Genomic DNA, 16,926 nt, shown 5'->3' with positions numbered 1-16,926 from the left:
CAGTGGATATAGGAAGAGGTGCTCTTACACCTTTTTGGGACCTAAGTCACTCAGGGCTTTATATGTTTGCATTCAAACCTTGAATCTGACCTAGTAAGCATGTTGGTAGTGCATTCTGTGTAAAATCAGTTTTATATGATTCCAGCCGGATACACTGATCACAAATCTGTTGGCTGTGTTCTGCACCAGCTGCAACTTCTAAACTGACTCAAAAGCACAGTCCCATGTGGATTACAGTAATCTGTTTGCAAGTGTACTGTACTAGAATTTGGAGTGCTGCGGCAAGGCTATCACAGTACAGTAGCTGGAAACAAGCCTTGCTGACCACTGAAGTCACTTGGGCCTCCAGTGACACTATTGGATTCAGGAGGACTCCCAAACAAGCTATGGATCTGCTCCTTCAGCTGGAGACTGAAGTGCAACACCATCTAGAACATACAGTCTCCCCAATATCCGAACATGAGAACCACTCACCAACACCTCTGTCCGCCTCATCAGGATTCAGCTTCAGTTGATTGGGCCTCGTCCACCAGCCCATTACTGTCTCCAGACATTGGTCCAGCACTTGCACAGCCTCATTTGGTTCAGATGGTGTGGAAGATGGTGAAGATGATTTTCCTTGGGAGGGATCTGGTTGGGTTTTTGAATCACTGACTTGTTATTGGTATGCCTTGCATGGTATACATTGATGAGTAGCAAATTAAATTATTTCTACTCCATTGTGGATATTTTGGTATGAAGAGTGCTGCGAGCATGTTCTCATCTTCAGTACTGAATCTTAATAAAGGAGATAGTTAAACATGCAAAGCGCATCAGATCTTGGTCGCACATCCTAAGATACTTTGGGAGATGGTATGCAGACTACACCCACAAAATCCTTTTAAGATGTGTAGGCTACATGGAATAAGCCACATAATTGTAAAAAGTGAGATTCACTTCCAGCTAAACAGAGGTTAAGATATAACTACATTCAGGGTGTTAACACAGTGAGTGGATTTCCACTAGCACCCTTTTTTTTTTTTTTTTTTGCATTGAACCAGGCAGGGCTTTATTTGAGAAGGGGTTGAGCCCCAAAATCTGTTTTGAGAAGGGCTCAGGCAGCAGCGAAACATACAGTACCTTTAACGAGAGTGAATCTGAGCCCAGCGCATTTCTTCCACATTCCAGAGGAAAATATCTATGTTCCAGCAAATACGAGTTTTGTGACCACCTTAAAAGACTTGACAGGTTTATTGCTGTGACTTTTTTCCATGGACGATGACGATGATTCACCAGAACAACCTATTCACGCAGAACTGGGATTTCTGAGCCATTTCTGTGTTTAAAAATGAAGCACGGGAGGCGGGAGGGTGACAGTTGCTCCGGATTAGCTACTTCGGAGTACAACTGGGGACGCGAGCCCGTTAAACGTGGAACATATACGTTCAACCGTCAACCCAGATCAAGTGTCAAGAAGCGAGACGCTCACAAGAAGCGAGAGAAACTACCCTCCGTTAAGAATGAGGTAATAATAACTGGTCGTTTAAAACAGTTCGGTCAACCGCCTCGAGCAGGCAGCGCGCGACACCCGCACCGACAGTTTGCTTTAAGGCGGGAAAATCAACCAAACTGCCTGAATAGGGGGCGGAGTTAATCCGGGCGGGCGGAGCGCCCGCTGCAGCCGTTGAGGGGGCGGGGTGGGTGTGAGGCGAGATGCTGCTGCTCCCCAAACCCCCCCCCCCGTTTCTCGTTCTTCCCCGCTCCACTTTTTCTTCTCAAACATTAAAGTGGGCGAGGTGGAAAGGCGCATTGTGTGCGCGCGCGGGGGTGGGGTGAGGATTGTTCTCTAGCAACCAAAGTATTCTCCGGCTTTACCAAAACCGATAGAAGTTCATACATATATGTGGGATTAAAATCATTAGATATCAATATATAGAGAGATATATAATGCATTTTAATCCCACACTTAATCCCCCAAAGGCTTCCAAATACCAGTTATGATTTTTGCAGAGCTGTGCTGGGGTCTCTCTCAACAGTCCCTGGCCCTCAGCTGACGGTCTCAAAGACACGACACCAAAGGAAATGAGTTTTTGGAGGGAGGAGGGGAAAAAAATAGTTCAATGGCCTGTAAAGTAAAAACATTCCTGGAAATGGAAGGGAACTTTGTCGCCTTTAGTGGTGGCGACAATAATTTTATTATTGTTGTCATTATCTTATTATTCAAGTCACACGTTCAGTCCTTGGCACCTCCAGGTAGAATTGGAAGAGATGTCTGAAAACCTGGAGAGATGCTGCCAGCCAGTGTTGACGATGCTGAGCTGGATGGAGCAAGGGTGGAAGGCAACTTCCTATGTACATCTCAACGCTCGTAACAGGTTATCTTCATTATGCAAGGAAGAATATGGCTCAGTTTCCCGTGGGGTGCAGAGACAGTTTTCATGGGACACATGACATTGACAGAGGACACAGCGCGTTCAGCATGTAGAACAAATTCCACGCTGACTCAGAATTGGATGTGGCACATGCCAGGATGTGCAGAGCAGATTTTACAGGAGCAGTTTAGGGCACTTGTCATATCTCACAGAACAGAGTGCAAGGATTGTCATAAACCTTTTGTTGGTCCCAGAACACCACTCCACCCCCACCCCCACCCCCACCCGTTTTTGCGCTTGGAATTGCATTGCTATTGGCAGCTTTTAAAACCTTAGCTTCTGTAAATGAGATATTGTACCAGATTTGGGGGAGAATAGATGGACAGAGAGTTGACATTTGTTGGATGTGTAGTGATGTATAACAGTAGTAGCGGGACTCGGGAACGTAAGTATGGGGCTTGGCATGCACTCCCATCTTCTACCCTAAGTGTTCAGGTCAGTTTCCCCTCTTACAGTTTTAACACTTTTTACACGAATCGTCATAGAATAATAAAATCATGGAATGTTAGAGTTGGAAGGGACCCCGGGGGTCATCCAGTCCAACCCCCTGCCATGCAGGAATCTCAGCTAAAGCATCTATGACAGATCCATGACCATCCAACCTCTCCTTAACAACCTCCAAGGAAGGAAAGTCCACCACTTCTCGTGGGAGTCTGTTCCACTGCTGAACAGCTCTTACTGTCAGAAAGTTTTCCGAATGTTTAGTCGGAATCTCCTTTCTTGCAACTTGAAACCATTGGTTCGAGTCCTACCCTCCGGTGCAGGAGAAAACAAGCATGCTCCTCCTTCACGTGACAGTCCTTAAGATATCTGAAGATGACTATCTCCTTCCAGTCGCCTCTTTTCCAGGCTAACCCCTTCAAGCACTCCTCATAAGGCTTAGTTTCCAGACTTGATCCTCTTGCTTTCCCTCCTCTGCACACGTTGCAGCTGTCATGCCAGGAAAGTGGAGTTCAGAAGGGGAATCTGGGTTGACTATGCAAAAACAAGCAGTTGCTTAGCGTATGTGGGAAGCAACGGGATTTACTCAAAATCGCAAAAGCAGAAATCAGTTCCTAAACTTTGGTCTCGTATAAAGGGCATGTATTATAATCCGATTGGGCTGCCATGTACTCTAGCCGTTTGCTTAAACGAGGGTCGTATGACAGCTCTAACTTCGGGAAGTGACTGAGTTAAAACCGTAGAGCTTCTACTGTCTCCGACGCCTAGAAAGGACTCAGAAGGAAGTACCGTTGTTGAGGGGGCTTAATCATGAAGGGACCTTCCTGTTGCAAGCGGATCTCCATAGCTAGACACCTAGCAGCATCCCCATGCCCACTAATGAAAACAAAGCCTGCAGGGGACCCATAAGGGAGACAACGCCAAAGAACAAGGTTCGATGTGGCTGCAATTGCAGCATCTCGCTGGATCGTACGAGCAGATGATGAAGGGAAAGGGGCTGGGGAAGGGGTGGGAGTGAAAACAGCAATGGAGTCAGGAAACTGTCATGGTGACAGGAATGCAAGAACTGGGCTGGGGAAAGTTAAGGAGAAACGACCCCCCCCCCCCCGCTTCCAACTCAGCTTTGGCAGCTTTCCTTTAATTGTGCAAAATATCCTTAAATTTTAGAGGAATATTTCTGATGTGAGAGGTGTTGGGCGGCTTTGGTTTTCTTTTTTCTTTTTCTTTTTAAATAACTGTCATATGGGGAACTTACGACTGTTCTGGTAGGCTCCATAGAAAGAAGGGTATAGATGTCTCTACTGATATGCACTTGTGGGGAATGTCTGTTCTGTAAGATGCTAGGGAATTTGTGTTATAGGATGATCTAAAATATGTGTACAGGGGTTGCTCCTTTATGAGCCTCAATAGGGAACTGGGGCATGGTTACACATGTGAGCATTGCATGTCTTAATGGTGTAGACATCTTTGCATGCTCTCACCCTATACAAATCTATTTCTTTCCCCGCAATCAGAATTCCCCAGTACTAACGCTGCTGTGACTTCCCTTATGGAACGTGAAAAAGAAACATGTATCCTGGATCTCCAGGACTCCAGTGAAGAAGAGACACTAAGAGGTGAGGAATGAATGGAAGCTCTGCAGCTTAATGACTTAATGAATCAGGAAATCTCCCCTCCCCCTTCCACAAAGTTATAGGGATGTTTTTAGACAAGCCATCACCTCTTAACAGCTTTATTTAAACATATAAAGGGAAAGAAAAAAAATAGAGATTTCCAGGTTTACCAGAAGGAACCTTGAAATTAGCCTTGATTTGGATTATTGTAATGAGATGTCTTACCTCCCTATTTAGAACCCTGCTTTCCTGTTCCTGTTTTCTTGATCCACCACCAAAATTACGCAAGAGTCATTTTCACCCCTTATCATTTTGCTGAGGTTTCAAAGATATGCCATCAACCTTCTCTCTCAATTTGTGGGAGAGTTTTCAGTTGCTACTTGTCAGTTCTATAGATCTATTTTAACATTTTTGTTAAACTATGCAGGCAATGAAATTAGTTTTGCAATCCGCTTTAGTCTAATCACCCACAAGTGTGGGACTGGTGCTGATGGAGCACAAGACTAACAGGAGGCAGGTGTTCAGACAAGACATGGTAAACTGTGATTAGCTTCAAAAAGGGTTGAATAGCTGCAGAAAGTAAGACCCTATGCAGCAAACTCCCCATAGCTTTTATGTGATCACCCTTGAAAGTTGAGCTAATTCATCGCACATACTACAGAAATACAGTGGTGCCCCGCAAGATGAACGCCTCGCAAGACGGAAAACCCGCTAGACGAAAGGGTTTTCCGTTTTGGAGGCGCTTCGCAAGACGAATTTCCCTATGGGCTTGCTTCACAAGACGAAAATGTCTTGCGAGTTCCTGCGGGGTTTTTTCCCTTTCCCCCCCCCTTTTCCTAAGCCCTAAGCCGCTTATCAGCTGATCCACTAAAAGCCGCTAAACCGCTAATAGCGCTAATCCGCTAAACTGTCAATGGGCTTGCTTCGTAAGACGAAAAAACCACTATACGAAGAGCCTCACGGAACGGATTAATTTCGTCTTGTGAGGCACCACTGTACATCAAGGTTTTAACAAAAAATCATATGTTTCTATATAATGAGAAAATCTATTACGTTCTCTTTCAATGCTCTAATTTTACCCACAATTCTGTCAATTCCTTGTGATGAGAGAATTGTGAGTAAATAAGTTTCTTTGATTTCCAAAATAGCCTCCATTATTGACTTTTTTTTTTTGCAAGCTTTGTGGCAGTTTAAAAGCAGGAGGGGATTTGTATCAATTTCCTTTGTGTTAGGGCTGGGCGTTATCAGCTTTTCAACACTGCAGTGTATCAGCAGCCAAACATCGTGGTTTGGTGACATACTGCAAAGTTGGAAAAAAAGATGCATGGGCCTCTGCCTGTGAGTCACTGGGTGAAACTGCCCCAGCTCTCACCTCCGAGAGCTGAGGCAGTTTCACCCAGGCTTGCAGGCTGGGACAATGCAGCTTGTTTGTACCACTCAGCCCCGGTGCAAGCAGGCAGAGCACCAGGGCTCCTTTAACTGCTCGCTGTGGGGAACGGCAACCATGCTCCCCTCAGCTGAGCAGTTTCACAGAGTCCCCACCCCACCATAGCTTGCAGGAGCCAGTGCCGGGCTGGGGGCTCCTTTAACTGCTTGACTGAGGCAAGGGCAACTGCACATTCCTCAGTCAAGCAGTTTAAAGATGCAGAGGGAGGAGCCGATACAGCTTGTTTCTCCCTTTGCGTCATATGAGGGCAGAGTGGGATGGCGGTTTCACTCAGCAATACAGTGGTGCCCTGCAAGATGAATGCCTCGCAAGACGAAAAACCCGCTAGACAAAAGGGTTTTCCATTTTTTGAGGCGCTTCGCAAGACGAATTTCCCTATGGGCTTGCTTCGCAAGACGAAAACGTCTTGCGAGTCTTGCGAGTTTTTTCCCTTCCCCCCCTTTTTCTAAGCCGCTAATAGCCGCTAAGCTGCTAATAGCGCTGATCCGCTAATAGGGATGCTTCACAAGACGAAAAAACCGCTAGACGAAGAGACTCACGGAACGGATTATTTTCGTCTTGCGAGGCACCACTGTATATTCTTGGTGAAACCACCACCACTCCTGAGTTCCTCTGCTAGCAGTGCCCACTGGAGGAAGGAACTCTTGACTCCCTTCAGTGGATGCTGCTAGCAGGGGGACCCAGGAGCGGGGGCGGTTTCGTTTGTCATTGTTATTTAAATCTTTGGTATGATTATTCTGACAGAAGACATTGAGATAATAAATGAAAATAAGGAAGAGGAAGCAGAACAACAGAGCATACAGAAAGAAGACAAGTGGATTCATGACAAGGCAAAGAGCCAGCAAGAAATCTTCCAGGAAAAAGGAATCACAGCACAAGGTCATCTAATGGAAACTACCCAGCATGTGGCCAGTAATGGTGAATCTGTCATATCTGTGGAACAAGAATCTACGGACATTTTTTCCGATAATGACAAGGTGCCCAAAGCCACCATCTGCCCTGACTGTGGGAAGAGCTTCAGTAACAGCTCCCACCTAGTCCGGCATCGTCGTGTACATACGGGAGAGAAACCCTACAAATGCCCCCACTGTGACAAGAGCTACCGCCAAGACTCCCACTTGGTCCAGCACATGCGTTCTCACACAGGGGAGAAGCCATACCGCTGTACTCACTGTGGCAAGGGCTTCTCCCAGAGCTCCAACCTTATCATCCACCAGCGGACTCATACGGGCGAGCGGCCTTTCACCTGTCCCGAGTGTGGGCGGAGCTTCAGCCACAGCTCCGATCTCATCCAGCACAAGCGGATCCACACGGGCGAGAAGCCCTACGTCTGCTCCATCTGCGGGAAGTGCTTCTCGCAGAGCTCCAAGGTCACCCAGCACAAGCGCTTCCACTCAGGGGAACGGCCGTTTTCCTGCGGGGAATGCACCAAGACGTTTCGTCTCCGCGCTGACTTGGTCCGCCACCTCCGTGCCCACACCGGCGAGCGGCCCTTTGGCTGCCCAGAATGCGGGAAGCACTTCGCCGAGAGCTCCCACCTTATCCGACACCAAAGGATCCACATGAGCGAACGGCCCTTTCGCTGCCCAGACTGTGGGAAAGGGTTCAACCAGAGCTCCAACCTGCAGCAGCACCAGCGCGTGCACCGAGGCCAGAAACCCTTCAAATGCGATGAGTGCGGGAAAGGTTTCGGCGTAAGCTCAGCACTGCTGCAGCACCAGCGCACGCACACGGGCGAACGGCCCTACTGCTGCAGCCAGTGTGGGAAGAGCTTCAGCGTCAGCTCCACTTATCACATACATCAGCGTATCCATGCTGGTCAAAAGCCCTACTCGTGCGCCAATTGCGGGAAAGGCTTTGTGCGCAGCTCCGCTCTCCTTCAGCACCAAGCCACCCACACTGGCGAAAAGCCCTTCCGCTGCCCATACTGCGGGAGAGGCTTTGGACAGAAGTCGGCACTCTCCCAGCACCGGCGAGCCCACGTGAGGAGAGGAGAGACGTTGGCTTTGGTGGAGGGTTGGGATGCTGCTGGGATGGAAGGTGTTGGGGACCAGGGGGTGGAAGGAGGAGTGGACAGCCTGTGGCAAGGCAACGGGATAGGAATTATGGAGCAGGAGTGGCAGAGCGAAGGGGACGAGAACATGAGGCGGGAATGGGAGGACGACGGGGATGAGACGATGCGGGTGGAGTGGCAGGACGACGCAGACGAGAGCGTGGTGCAGCGGTTGCAGGAAGACGGCAGAGAGAGCATGAGGCAGGAGTGGAAGGATGGTGTGGATGACGAAACAGAGAGGACAGAGTGGCAGGATGACGAGGACGAGTGTGTGGAGCCGGGCTCACAGGACGACTGCACTGAAAGCATGAGGCTAGAATGCCAGGACGACCCCGACGACGAGGCCGACGAGAGGGTGGCGGTGGGGTTGCAGGATGATGGGGACGAGAGCATGAGGCTGGAATGTCAGGATGACGAAAGCGAGGAGGAGGATTTCCAAGACCATGAGGATCAAAGACTGAGGGGGAAGTGTCTGGATGAGATTGTGGAGCCAGATTGGCAGGATGACAGAGAGGAGAGCCTAAGGGAGGAGTGGGAGAATGCCGTAGGTGAGAACTTCAGGCAGAAGCACACCAGCGAGGGACAGGAGTGGCACGGCAGTGAGGATGGTAGCGAGAGGCAAAGCTGGCTGGGAGAAGGGGAGGATAGCTTGGAGGGGGAAGGCGAGGAGATTGGAAGGCAGAGTTGCCAGGATGAAAATGAGGAGATTGTGGTATTAAAGTGATTGGTTGGGGTGCAGCGGACAAAAGAATGGGAGTGGGATGCTTGGGGAACTCATTCTATAGCCCAACCAGCAAGCCATCAATATGTAGTGGACAGAAATGGCAGGACTATCCATTGGTGCAAAGTGGTCTTGTTCACCTGCAGCAAATATGGCCGTGTTTGTGTTGTGTGGGAGATTCTGCTTGGGCTGCTCTCCACTTGAAAAATGTTCCTCACCCTCAGTACCTGCATGCCTGTACTAGATATCTCCACATGGCTGCCTCATGGTCAAGCTGTATGATGATCCAGCTCCCTGTGTTGTCCCAAGTCTTGTGCCATTTGCTGGTCAAATTAATTCCAAATCGGGTGATTATATTCAGTCAGCTTTTAAATCTTACCCTACATCTGTACATGGTGTGCCACACTTCTCAAAGTGAACTATGTAATGTTAAAAACCCATAAAGCTACCCAAGGCAGGTGCCTTTTCATGAAGAGGTGGGTGACTGTGCCTTTCCTTACTGCTGTAAGCAATTCTTGCTAGACTCCTTGAATCAGTTTGGTAGGAAGGACACCTCACCTCAGTCTGGAAGCTTTGAAATCATTGGCTTAAAAAGGTACTGTGTGAGCAACAAAAAAACCCCATTAACTTTGTTGTTTTATTTTCACTGGTATTATTTAGGAGCCCAGGCAAATCTGGGAACATGTAAGACTCCAGTATTTAACTAGAACAGCTTTTTAAACTCTTATTGCATGCTCCAGACCCTTTACCCTTCCTAACTGAAGTTATTTTTGTAATGTTTTGATTTCTGCTATTATCCATGTCTCCCTCTTATGAACTAATAAATGCTCTTTTTAATTCCCACTCAAGTACCCTGAATTCTTTTAACTTTGACGCCAGGGCTAATAATCAAGCTAAACATTTTTTCAAATCCATTTCAAGACAATTGATTTTACATAACCTATGCATTTTGGATACTCTGATCTTTGTCTATTCTTTGGAAGCAGAATGCATTTACACTTAAAATTGCCAAATCTAGACAGCTGAGCTGATCATAACTTGCTGGCCTTGATCCAGAGAACAGAAGGAGTTATTCTGCATACCTAAGTGTGGTTTGAATTTATGTTTCTCAAACAGCCACATAGCAAACCATTTGAAGCTGATGGGAGTTTCATTAGCAGTTTGGGATATGGTATGGGGCTTAGCCCTTCCAAGAGAAAATGTGCACAGGGGGTACTCCAAGAATTAATTCCCTTTTACTGTCATTAAAATGATCTCTGACTTCCGGCAAGACAAGATGGCAAGAGCCACGGCTGCATGGTGCTCCTGAGAACTGCCAGCACCAACTGTGCTGCCTGACTGGTCCCCATGCCGCCGCCACCGTCACGACCGGAGGGGGGAACTAGGGGTGCCCAACGTAACAAGCAGAAAGTTCGCACAGAGCACCCCATCGACAGCCCAGCGAAGCTCCTAGGCCTGGAGGTCTCCGGAGCCGAACAGAAAGCAAAAAGGACCCCCACCCAGCCAAGCACCAGCTTGCCACTGCCACCGCCACCAAGGGAGAGAGACAGGAGGGTACTGGGAGGGCCAGGGAGGCCATGAGAAATCATGCGGCCTAGCCCAGGTCTGACCCTGAGCCTACCTCCCCGGCAACTAGTGTGAAAAGAGCAGTTTGGGACCTGGGGGCAGGGGTGGGACCATGTGCCGGAGACCACCCCAGGGAAAAACAAACGCAGTACAGGACATCCGCTTCTGGAAAGTTGTTGTTTGTTGTTTATTTTTTTAGTATGCTATTATTATTATTATTATTATTATTATTATTATTATTATCATCATCTTTGGATAACTGTAATGGCATCCATGCAGGAGGCCTGAACCATTGAAGGCTGCTCCCTGGGACTGCCGAAGTGGCAGAAAAGACTACACTTGTTTATTTTCTCACACAAAAAAGTCAAGAATAAGCCCCAAATACCTGCACCTCCCCTCCCCTCCTCAGAAGGAGGATGGGGAATCCCCAACATAGAATCATATTACATCGCCAACCAAGTATGCCACATAATCCACATATATTCTAGAAGACGAGACGAAAAAATGGGTCCACTTGGAGAGAGACACCATCGAAAACATCCCCACAACAGCATACCTATTTCTCCAAAACAAACTAAAGAAAATCCCCACAACACTGAACAGGTTCACATAATCCATGCTTAAGGCATGGAAGGGAAAAGTAGACATACTATCCCCATCCCCAACCCCACTAACCCCCCTGGCCTATATCCCACTATTCCAACACGCAGCACAAAACCTCCAGATAAAAACCTAGCAAGCCAAAGGCCTACACTGTCTAAAAGACTTATTCAAAAACAACAAACCCATACCAACACAAGAAATACTAGGGAACACACAAATACTACACAATCCAGCAGTAAAATCAGCCCTTGACTACCTTCGAAAATCTCCTGACAGCAGAGGGACACGGCAAAGGGATGGTATCCACAGTATACAAAATACTGCTCCAGAATATCACAAACCCCCTTGACACTGAAACCCACCTACAGGTGGTACTTAACACCACGGAAACTGGTGCTGAGGAACCTCACCAAGAGGTTGGAAAGGTTGCACCTCCACAGGCACATACCTCCACATGTGGTGGGAATGCCCTAAAATCCAACCCTTCTGGACAGCAGTCCTACAAGAGATATGCAAAATAACTAAACAGGTATAAGAACTCACCCCAGAACTGGCCCTACTGAACATCTTTCTAGATCATAACGGCCACTCACATTATACAGAACTTGTAACCCACCTACTCTCAGCAACCAGAAGCCTCAAAGCCAGACACTGAAGAGACCTGTCAGGAGTAAACATGGTCCAATGGTATCAAATTATATGGGAAACGGCCTTAATATAAAAGCTAATCAAGAAACTGAAACTGACACGAGGACAAATAGAAGAGGACGCCTTCACCCCAGTATGGCTCCAATTTTTCACATACACAGCCCAACAAGACAAGAAGAATTCACCAACATCATATGAATCAATCTGGCTTACCTGACCCAACAAACCCTCATTCCCTCACAAATTCAAACAAACCCCACTTCAGCCAACCACAGACAACCAACCACACCCTGCCCCCAATACCTCTCACTACCAAGGAAATGTACTAAACAAATAGAAAGAGAACCTACCTAGTTGATGCTGACACAAAAGCTCACATGTACAATATACAAAATATAAGCCTCACCACACCACCCCTCCTCTCCCCCCTCTATTTCCCCAACATTATACTGTCGTCAACACTAATATCTCACAGCAAATGTAACTGATTTGTAAGAAAGACTGTACAACCTGAAAAAAGAAACAAGGCATGTACTTTTGTAAACCAAGAAAATATTTAATAAAAATATTTTTAAAAAAGAATATCTCTGACAGCTTTGTATTCTGGCCCATTTACTTTAAAGCTGCCCAACTAACTTACCGGTAGTTGAATTTCATCTTTCCACACTGCCTTTTGCTGTATAGATCTTCTAAAAATAGTTACACTGTGGCAGACATGATTACCGTACATTGTTAAAAGTTGTTAAGGTTTTTTAAAAGGCCCTTTGGGTTGTATCTTGCAATATAGGAAGATGTGGTGAATAACTTAAGGAGGAAAAGGGAGGAAGATAAATGACTAATAGTTTTAATTTAAACACAATTTGTCAAAATTGGTTAATGTGAGTACAAAAGTAACCTGTTGACAAACCTAGAGTATCACAGAGGTTGAAGGAATTAGGTGCCACATAAACAATCCATCATTTCTTGTAAACTGAATTCTGACTTCTGGACTTCTTAAAACCTTTGGCTGCAATCCTGTGTATACTTACTTGGGAATAAGAGCCACGAAACACAGTGGGATTTACTTCTGAGTAAACAAGCATAGGTATACATTATTTCTAAAAATGGAGGAAAACCTAAGTTGATTTGAACATAGTCTCTGTTAAAAGTCTGGAAGTCTGGAAAAGGCCAGTGTCTGTCCCTTTTCATTAAGGGGCATTAGGGAAGTACAATAATGCAATTCCTGCTTTCAACTCCTTTTCTCTGTCCACTTCATCATATACACCTGTGATCAGCGGCACCAATGCATACAGATGATGACGAGTATCATTCCAAGGAGACACAGTTCTATTTCCCAAAACAGGACTTTTGCAAACAGTTTGACTTCACCCCCCAGAGGTGAATGCCATTGTCTGTTGAGACAGATGGATGCCAACACACACAAAAAACACATATGCAAATTTTAAGGAGGTGAGTATAAGTCCTTGTTGGCAACAGACAAGTCACTCTTTCCTTCCCTGTACATTTAGACCAGTTATCTTGACTGCAGATTGTGGGGATGAAAATGATCTATTCATTTGGTATCAGCTTCTCCATTCAACAGGTCTGTTTTTTCTTTGGCTTCTTTTTCACTGTCGCTCCCTTCACTGCTGTTTGATTTGGCTTCTTTCTCTGCATCACCTCCCGGATTGTCTTCTAAATCTACTGCATTATTATTTTCTTGAAGGTCCATCATCTCTTTATAATTACGTTTGAAGAATCCACACTATAAACAAAAGGGAGGGGAAAACTGTTAGCAGTAGCTTGAGTAAGATGCTTGATCTGGATATGGGAGACCTAACTTCAAAACCCAATGTAAAGTTTTTGTGATGGCCATCCCAGTGGTCTTCAACTTTGGGAGGGCGAACCCCCCAAAATCTACCACCTTTCTAAATATCAACCTTTATCCCTCTATTTTCCCCAGTTTCTTCTCATCAGGTATCTTGAATGAGCAAACATTTTTTTAAAATGGGGGTGGGTTTTTTTTTGCCATTGATGTGATTCAGTTTAGTCCAGGCCCTAACCCAGTTAAATATATTTATTTTATTTTTATTTTTATTATTAAATATTTAAAACATCTCTAACCAGCACACAGAAAATTTAAGCAAAAACAGACAACTTAAACAAAATATTACAAAAACACCCAGTTACATATAAAAATGTTACATTAATACTGTACAAAGTCACTAATATATAAAAATCAGTATCATTTTCCTTCTGACACCCTCTCAGCCTCCATGTTCTTGGCTCAGGATCCAAACAAACTCACAGCTCACCCACAAAAGTCTTACATTCAGAAGAGTTCCTGGAAACAGCGGACATCAGCCTAGTCTCTCACTCTAGAATTGCTTTTTATGATTTCTCTCTCCTGCATGGATTTTCTTATGTGAGGTTAGCCTGGTCATGTGATTGAAGCTTGTTCTGCATTCCAAGCATTTAAAATGACCTAGTATGTCCCACAGGGTTGTTGTAAAGTACTTAGTACACTTACAAATGAGATGTGGCAATAATAGCACAATCTAGCTCATGTTAAGTTTACGGTAATTGATTGGAAGGATCAGTTAAGCACTCTCTGCCATTCATATCTATGGAGCATAAAAATGGCTTAACTTTGGCTGGTCCACATGGATGATCATTTTAAAAAAGATGTGGTTGTTCAACAGCCATGATCCAATACAGTCTCTTCAGGCTGAATAGGTATGGAATCTATATTCTGGAAGCAGAAAAGCCCAAACCATGATATCAAAATGTATTATGCCAATTTATTTACTCAAGCCCCAGGAGGCATAAAGTTAAGTTTATTCTGCCACGGGATTTATTTATTTATTTAGAATTGAGCTGCCAAAGCTCACTGTGAAAATATCCATGGATTTTTTTTATCCTTCCTTTCCCGAAAGAAGTCTTGTGATAAGAAGTCTAAAGACAACCAAAGCAGGCACATATAACACATACATCAGTTAGAAAATGTGTGCTAGTCTACCTAATAAAACTGTTTCCAAAACATTACAATATTTTCTTTATAAAAGACCTGAATAGATTGATAACACTTTTAAAAACTGAACCACAGAGTTGTTGGTGTGCTCTGAGCCGCTCCCTGGACCACTACCCCCATGATTGGAGATGGCCAGGACTTAATGCATGACATTCTAGGACCACCAGCAAAATGGCCGTGCTGCCAAATACAGCGGTTCTTTCCAAGGATATCAAGACAAAAGAATGAGGAGGTGGAAGGGGAACCAAAACAGTTTTATTAACAAATAAACAGCAGGCATGCAAAGCATAAAATAAAACATACCCGACAGGGCCTACCCAATCTCCCCTTCAGCTGCCCGGAGCCCCAAGTAGAGCAGCAGGAGAAAGACCCTGACCTTAGGTCTCCCAGCATCAGGTCCTTTGATCTGGGTAGAAGCTCCCCATACTCCTCCCACCTATGGCTTTTATAGCCTGCCTTGATGTAATCAAGTGCACCTGGCATTACTCATGATTAGCCCAGGACCCTGAGATGGGATTAATACAGAGCGGCTGAGAGTCTCCCACTACCTGCAGCCGGGCATCCAGCCACCAGCACTTGCAACACAGAAGAACCCAAGAAACTCCCGACAGGTGTGTGAAACACAAGAATCCAGCAGACCTCAAACTGGGGATGTTAAAGGGAAAGGGACACGCCACCTAACCCCTCAAAATACAATTGTCTTCCGCATTTCCACTACAATGGCACTAGAATCCTACAGGAATCTAACTTGGTATAAGAATGGTATAAATGCAGAATCTGATTCCCACCCCCATGCTGAGGACAACATGTTTTAATAGAGCCAAATTTAGAAAAGAACCATTGCTCAGAGAGAGCACATGCTTTGCATACAGAATGTCCCAGATTCAAACCCTTCCATCTCCAGGCAGCACAGATAAAATGTCCTGGGGTGCCGGCCAACATAGGCACCACTTAGCTAAAAACGGACCAGCAGTCTGACATAATAGAAGACAGCTTTGCTGTGACTTCAAGATGAACATGTGGATCTCAACAGAAGCAGATTTAAACTACTGATAAAACTGATGCTGCTAAATTGCCTAAAAAATGAGCTGAGCTCTCAGCTACTCCTACTAACCCAGGATTCCCGATGTACATTGAGTCTTACCTTGTAAAGTGATACAATGATGAGAATTAGCAAGAACAAGCCTCCGACAGCACTGCCTATTATAATAGGGAGATAGTTCATTACATGAATCATCTCCACCTCAGCAACCTGGGGAGCAGGGAGAGAGAGAAAAAAACACACACACACAGATCATGACTGGTTGCAATGGGTCTGAGACAGACAGCCTAGTTCTGAAGGAGCCAAATCAGGAGGGGAAAGGTCTTCACTCAAGACTGGGATGCCAGGCCAGTCCTGTATTTTCTCTAGCAAAGGCCTCTCTCTTGCCCAGAATATACCAGATAACGTTTGCTGCTTCTAAAATAGAAGTCCAGCTATTACACAGTCAAGGTTAAGAACAAAGGCAACTAAAGCAAGATGCCCTGATACAGCAAAGGCGAAATGAAGCTGTATCTGTGAAGCTAGCTAGTGATCATTGCACACCTGCAATCTTTTCAAAAGGGTATCATACACAGTAGCTAAAGAAGATTTAGGCAGGGAAAAAGGTAGCTTTAAAAACACAATGACTCTAATAGAAAGGAAGCTATACAGCTCAAGATGAACAGATGCTTCAACACTCTAGAAAGCATTTTGTTCTCAAAATTGGATTGACTTAAGGATTGGTTAAAAGAAAAAGGATAGAATATACACTTAAGGTGTCTGAACAAATTTGCCTGTTCTAATTTATGGGGATTCTCTCCAGTTTGATTAATTAAAAAAATTAAAAGTGGGTTAAATATTGTTCTCAGAAACATATGCAATAAGAAAAATCTACCTTTTATAGTCATATTTTGGGAGCTTCTAGACATCCCTCCTGGTATGCTTGCAGAGAGGTGATACAGTATAGCAAGCATTGGGTTGGTAACTCACACTTTCCAGTGCAATTTAGAAAAGTGACAAGATAATTACACTAGAAAGTGTGGGTTAATGATCAAATTTTTGTGAATAAGCAGCCTGTCTGAAAGTGACTATAATGTACTTCCAGAGGACAAAAAGGCTTTTAATTATGAAATAATATAGGGTAAGGGAGCAGTCTTGTAAACAGTTCTGTAAGGAAATCACTTGGTCGGAGAAGATTACGGTAGAAGTAATGCTATGAAATCCTGCAAGCAAAACAGGTAAATCTGCAGAAAGGGAGGAAAAGAAGCAATTCCTGCAGCATGCACTACCTGAAATTGGGCAAATTCAGTCGGGTAGAAATTTGTGTATCTTGTAGTATCAAAGGTAAACCACAAGGCTGTGCAAAACTTGAACTGAGATGTCTTCTGCAAG

At 45.2% G+C, this 16,926-nt stretch overlaps 3 protein-coding genes across 7 annotated transcripts in view; 1 reads left to right on the top strand and 2 right to left on the bottom strand.

Moving 5' to 3' along the window:
- PRR14 (proline rich 14) overlaps positions 1 to 1,576 on the bottom strand; it is a 46,767-nt gene extending 45,191 nt beyond the window's left edge. For both annotated transcript variants that reach the window (XM_079951351.1, XM_079951356.1), the window contains exon 1: positions 475 to 1,576. The gene's annotated coding sequence lies outside the window, so the exon portion shown is untranslated. The remainder of the gene's footprint in view (positions 1 to 474) is intronic.
- Positions 1,577 to 1,706: 130 nt separating this feature from the next.
- LOC307201857 (uncharacterized protein) lies at positions 1,707 to 9,529 on the top strand. Of its 3 annotated transcripts, none has more exons than XM_079951358.1 (3): positions 1,707 to 2,354; positions 4,367 to 4,468; positions 6,660 to 9,529. In XM_079951358.1, exons 1-3 carry the CDS (start codon positions 2,330 to 2,332, stop codon positions 8,687 to 8,689), a joined length of 2,157 nt encoding a protein of 718 aa, XP_079807484.1. In that variant the 5' UTR covers positions 1,707 to 2,329; the 3' UTR covers positions 8,690 to 9,529. The 3 variants fall into 3 exon arrangements, with proteins under 3 accessions (XP_079807484.1, XP_079807483.1, XP_079807485.1); XM_079951357.1 differs by having other exon boundaries at positions 1,708 to 2,354; positions 6,657 to 9,529; XM_079951359.1 differs by lacking the exon at positions 1,707 to 2,354 and adding an exon at positions 3,427 to 3,784 and having other exon boundaries at positions 6,657 to 9,529.
- A 2,509-nt stretch (positions 9,530 to 12,038) lies between these two features.
- The window catches only part of ITGAL (integrin subunit alpha L), a 44,292-nt gene continuing 39,404 nt past the window's right edge, over positions 12,039 to 16,926 (bottom strand). For both annotated transcript variants that reach the window (XM_079951337.1, XM_079951338.1), the window contains 3 exons: positions 16,824 to 16,919; positions 15,658 to 15,765; positions 12,039 to 13,247 (listed from right to left, as the gene is read on the bottom strand). In XM_079951337.1, the coding sequence (XP_079807463.1) occupies positions 13,056 to 13,247; positions 15,658 to 15,765; positions 16,824 to 16,919 (396 nt within the window). In that variant the 3' untranslated portion in view covers positions 12,039 to 13,055. The remainder of the gene's footprint in view (positions 13,248 to 15,657; positions 15,766 to 16,823; positions 16,920 to 16,926) is intronic.

The sequence above is a fragment of the Podarcis cretensis genome (genome assembly GCF_951804945.1).
Source record: "Podarcis cretensis genome assembly, chromosome: 13".
Lineage (NCBI taxonomy): Eukaryota > Metazoa > Chordata > Lepidosauria > Squamata > Lacertidae > Podarcis > Podarcis cretensis.
This window is presented reverse-complemented; position numbering and strand designations above follow the sequence as displayed.

What these genes read in the sequence shown, in the direction of transcription:
- LOC307201857 (XM_079951357.1), top strand. Translation starts at nt 2,330, where the DNA reads ATGTACATCTCAACGCTCGTAACAG. An exon ending in CATCTCAACGCTCGTAACAG is followed by an intron (nt 2,355 to 4,366) that starts GTTATCTTCATT and finishes CCCCGCAATCAG; the next exon opens with AATTCCCCAGTACTAACGCT. An exon ending in TGAAGAAGAGACACTAAGAG is followed by an intron (nt 4,469 to 6,656) that starts GTGAGGAATGAA and finishes TTATTCTGACAG; the next exon opens with AAGACATTGAGATAATAAAT.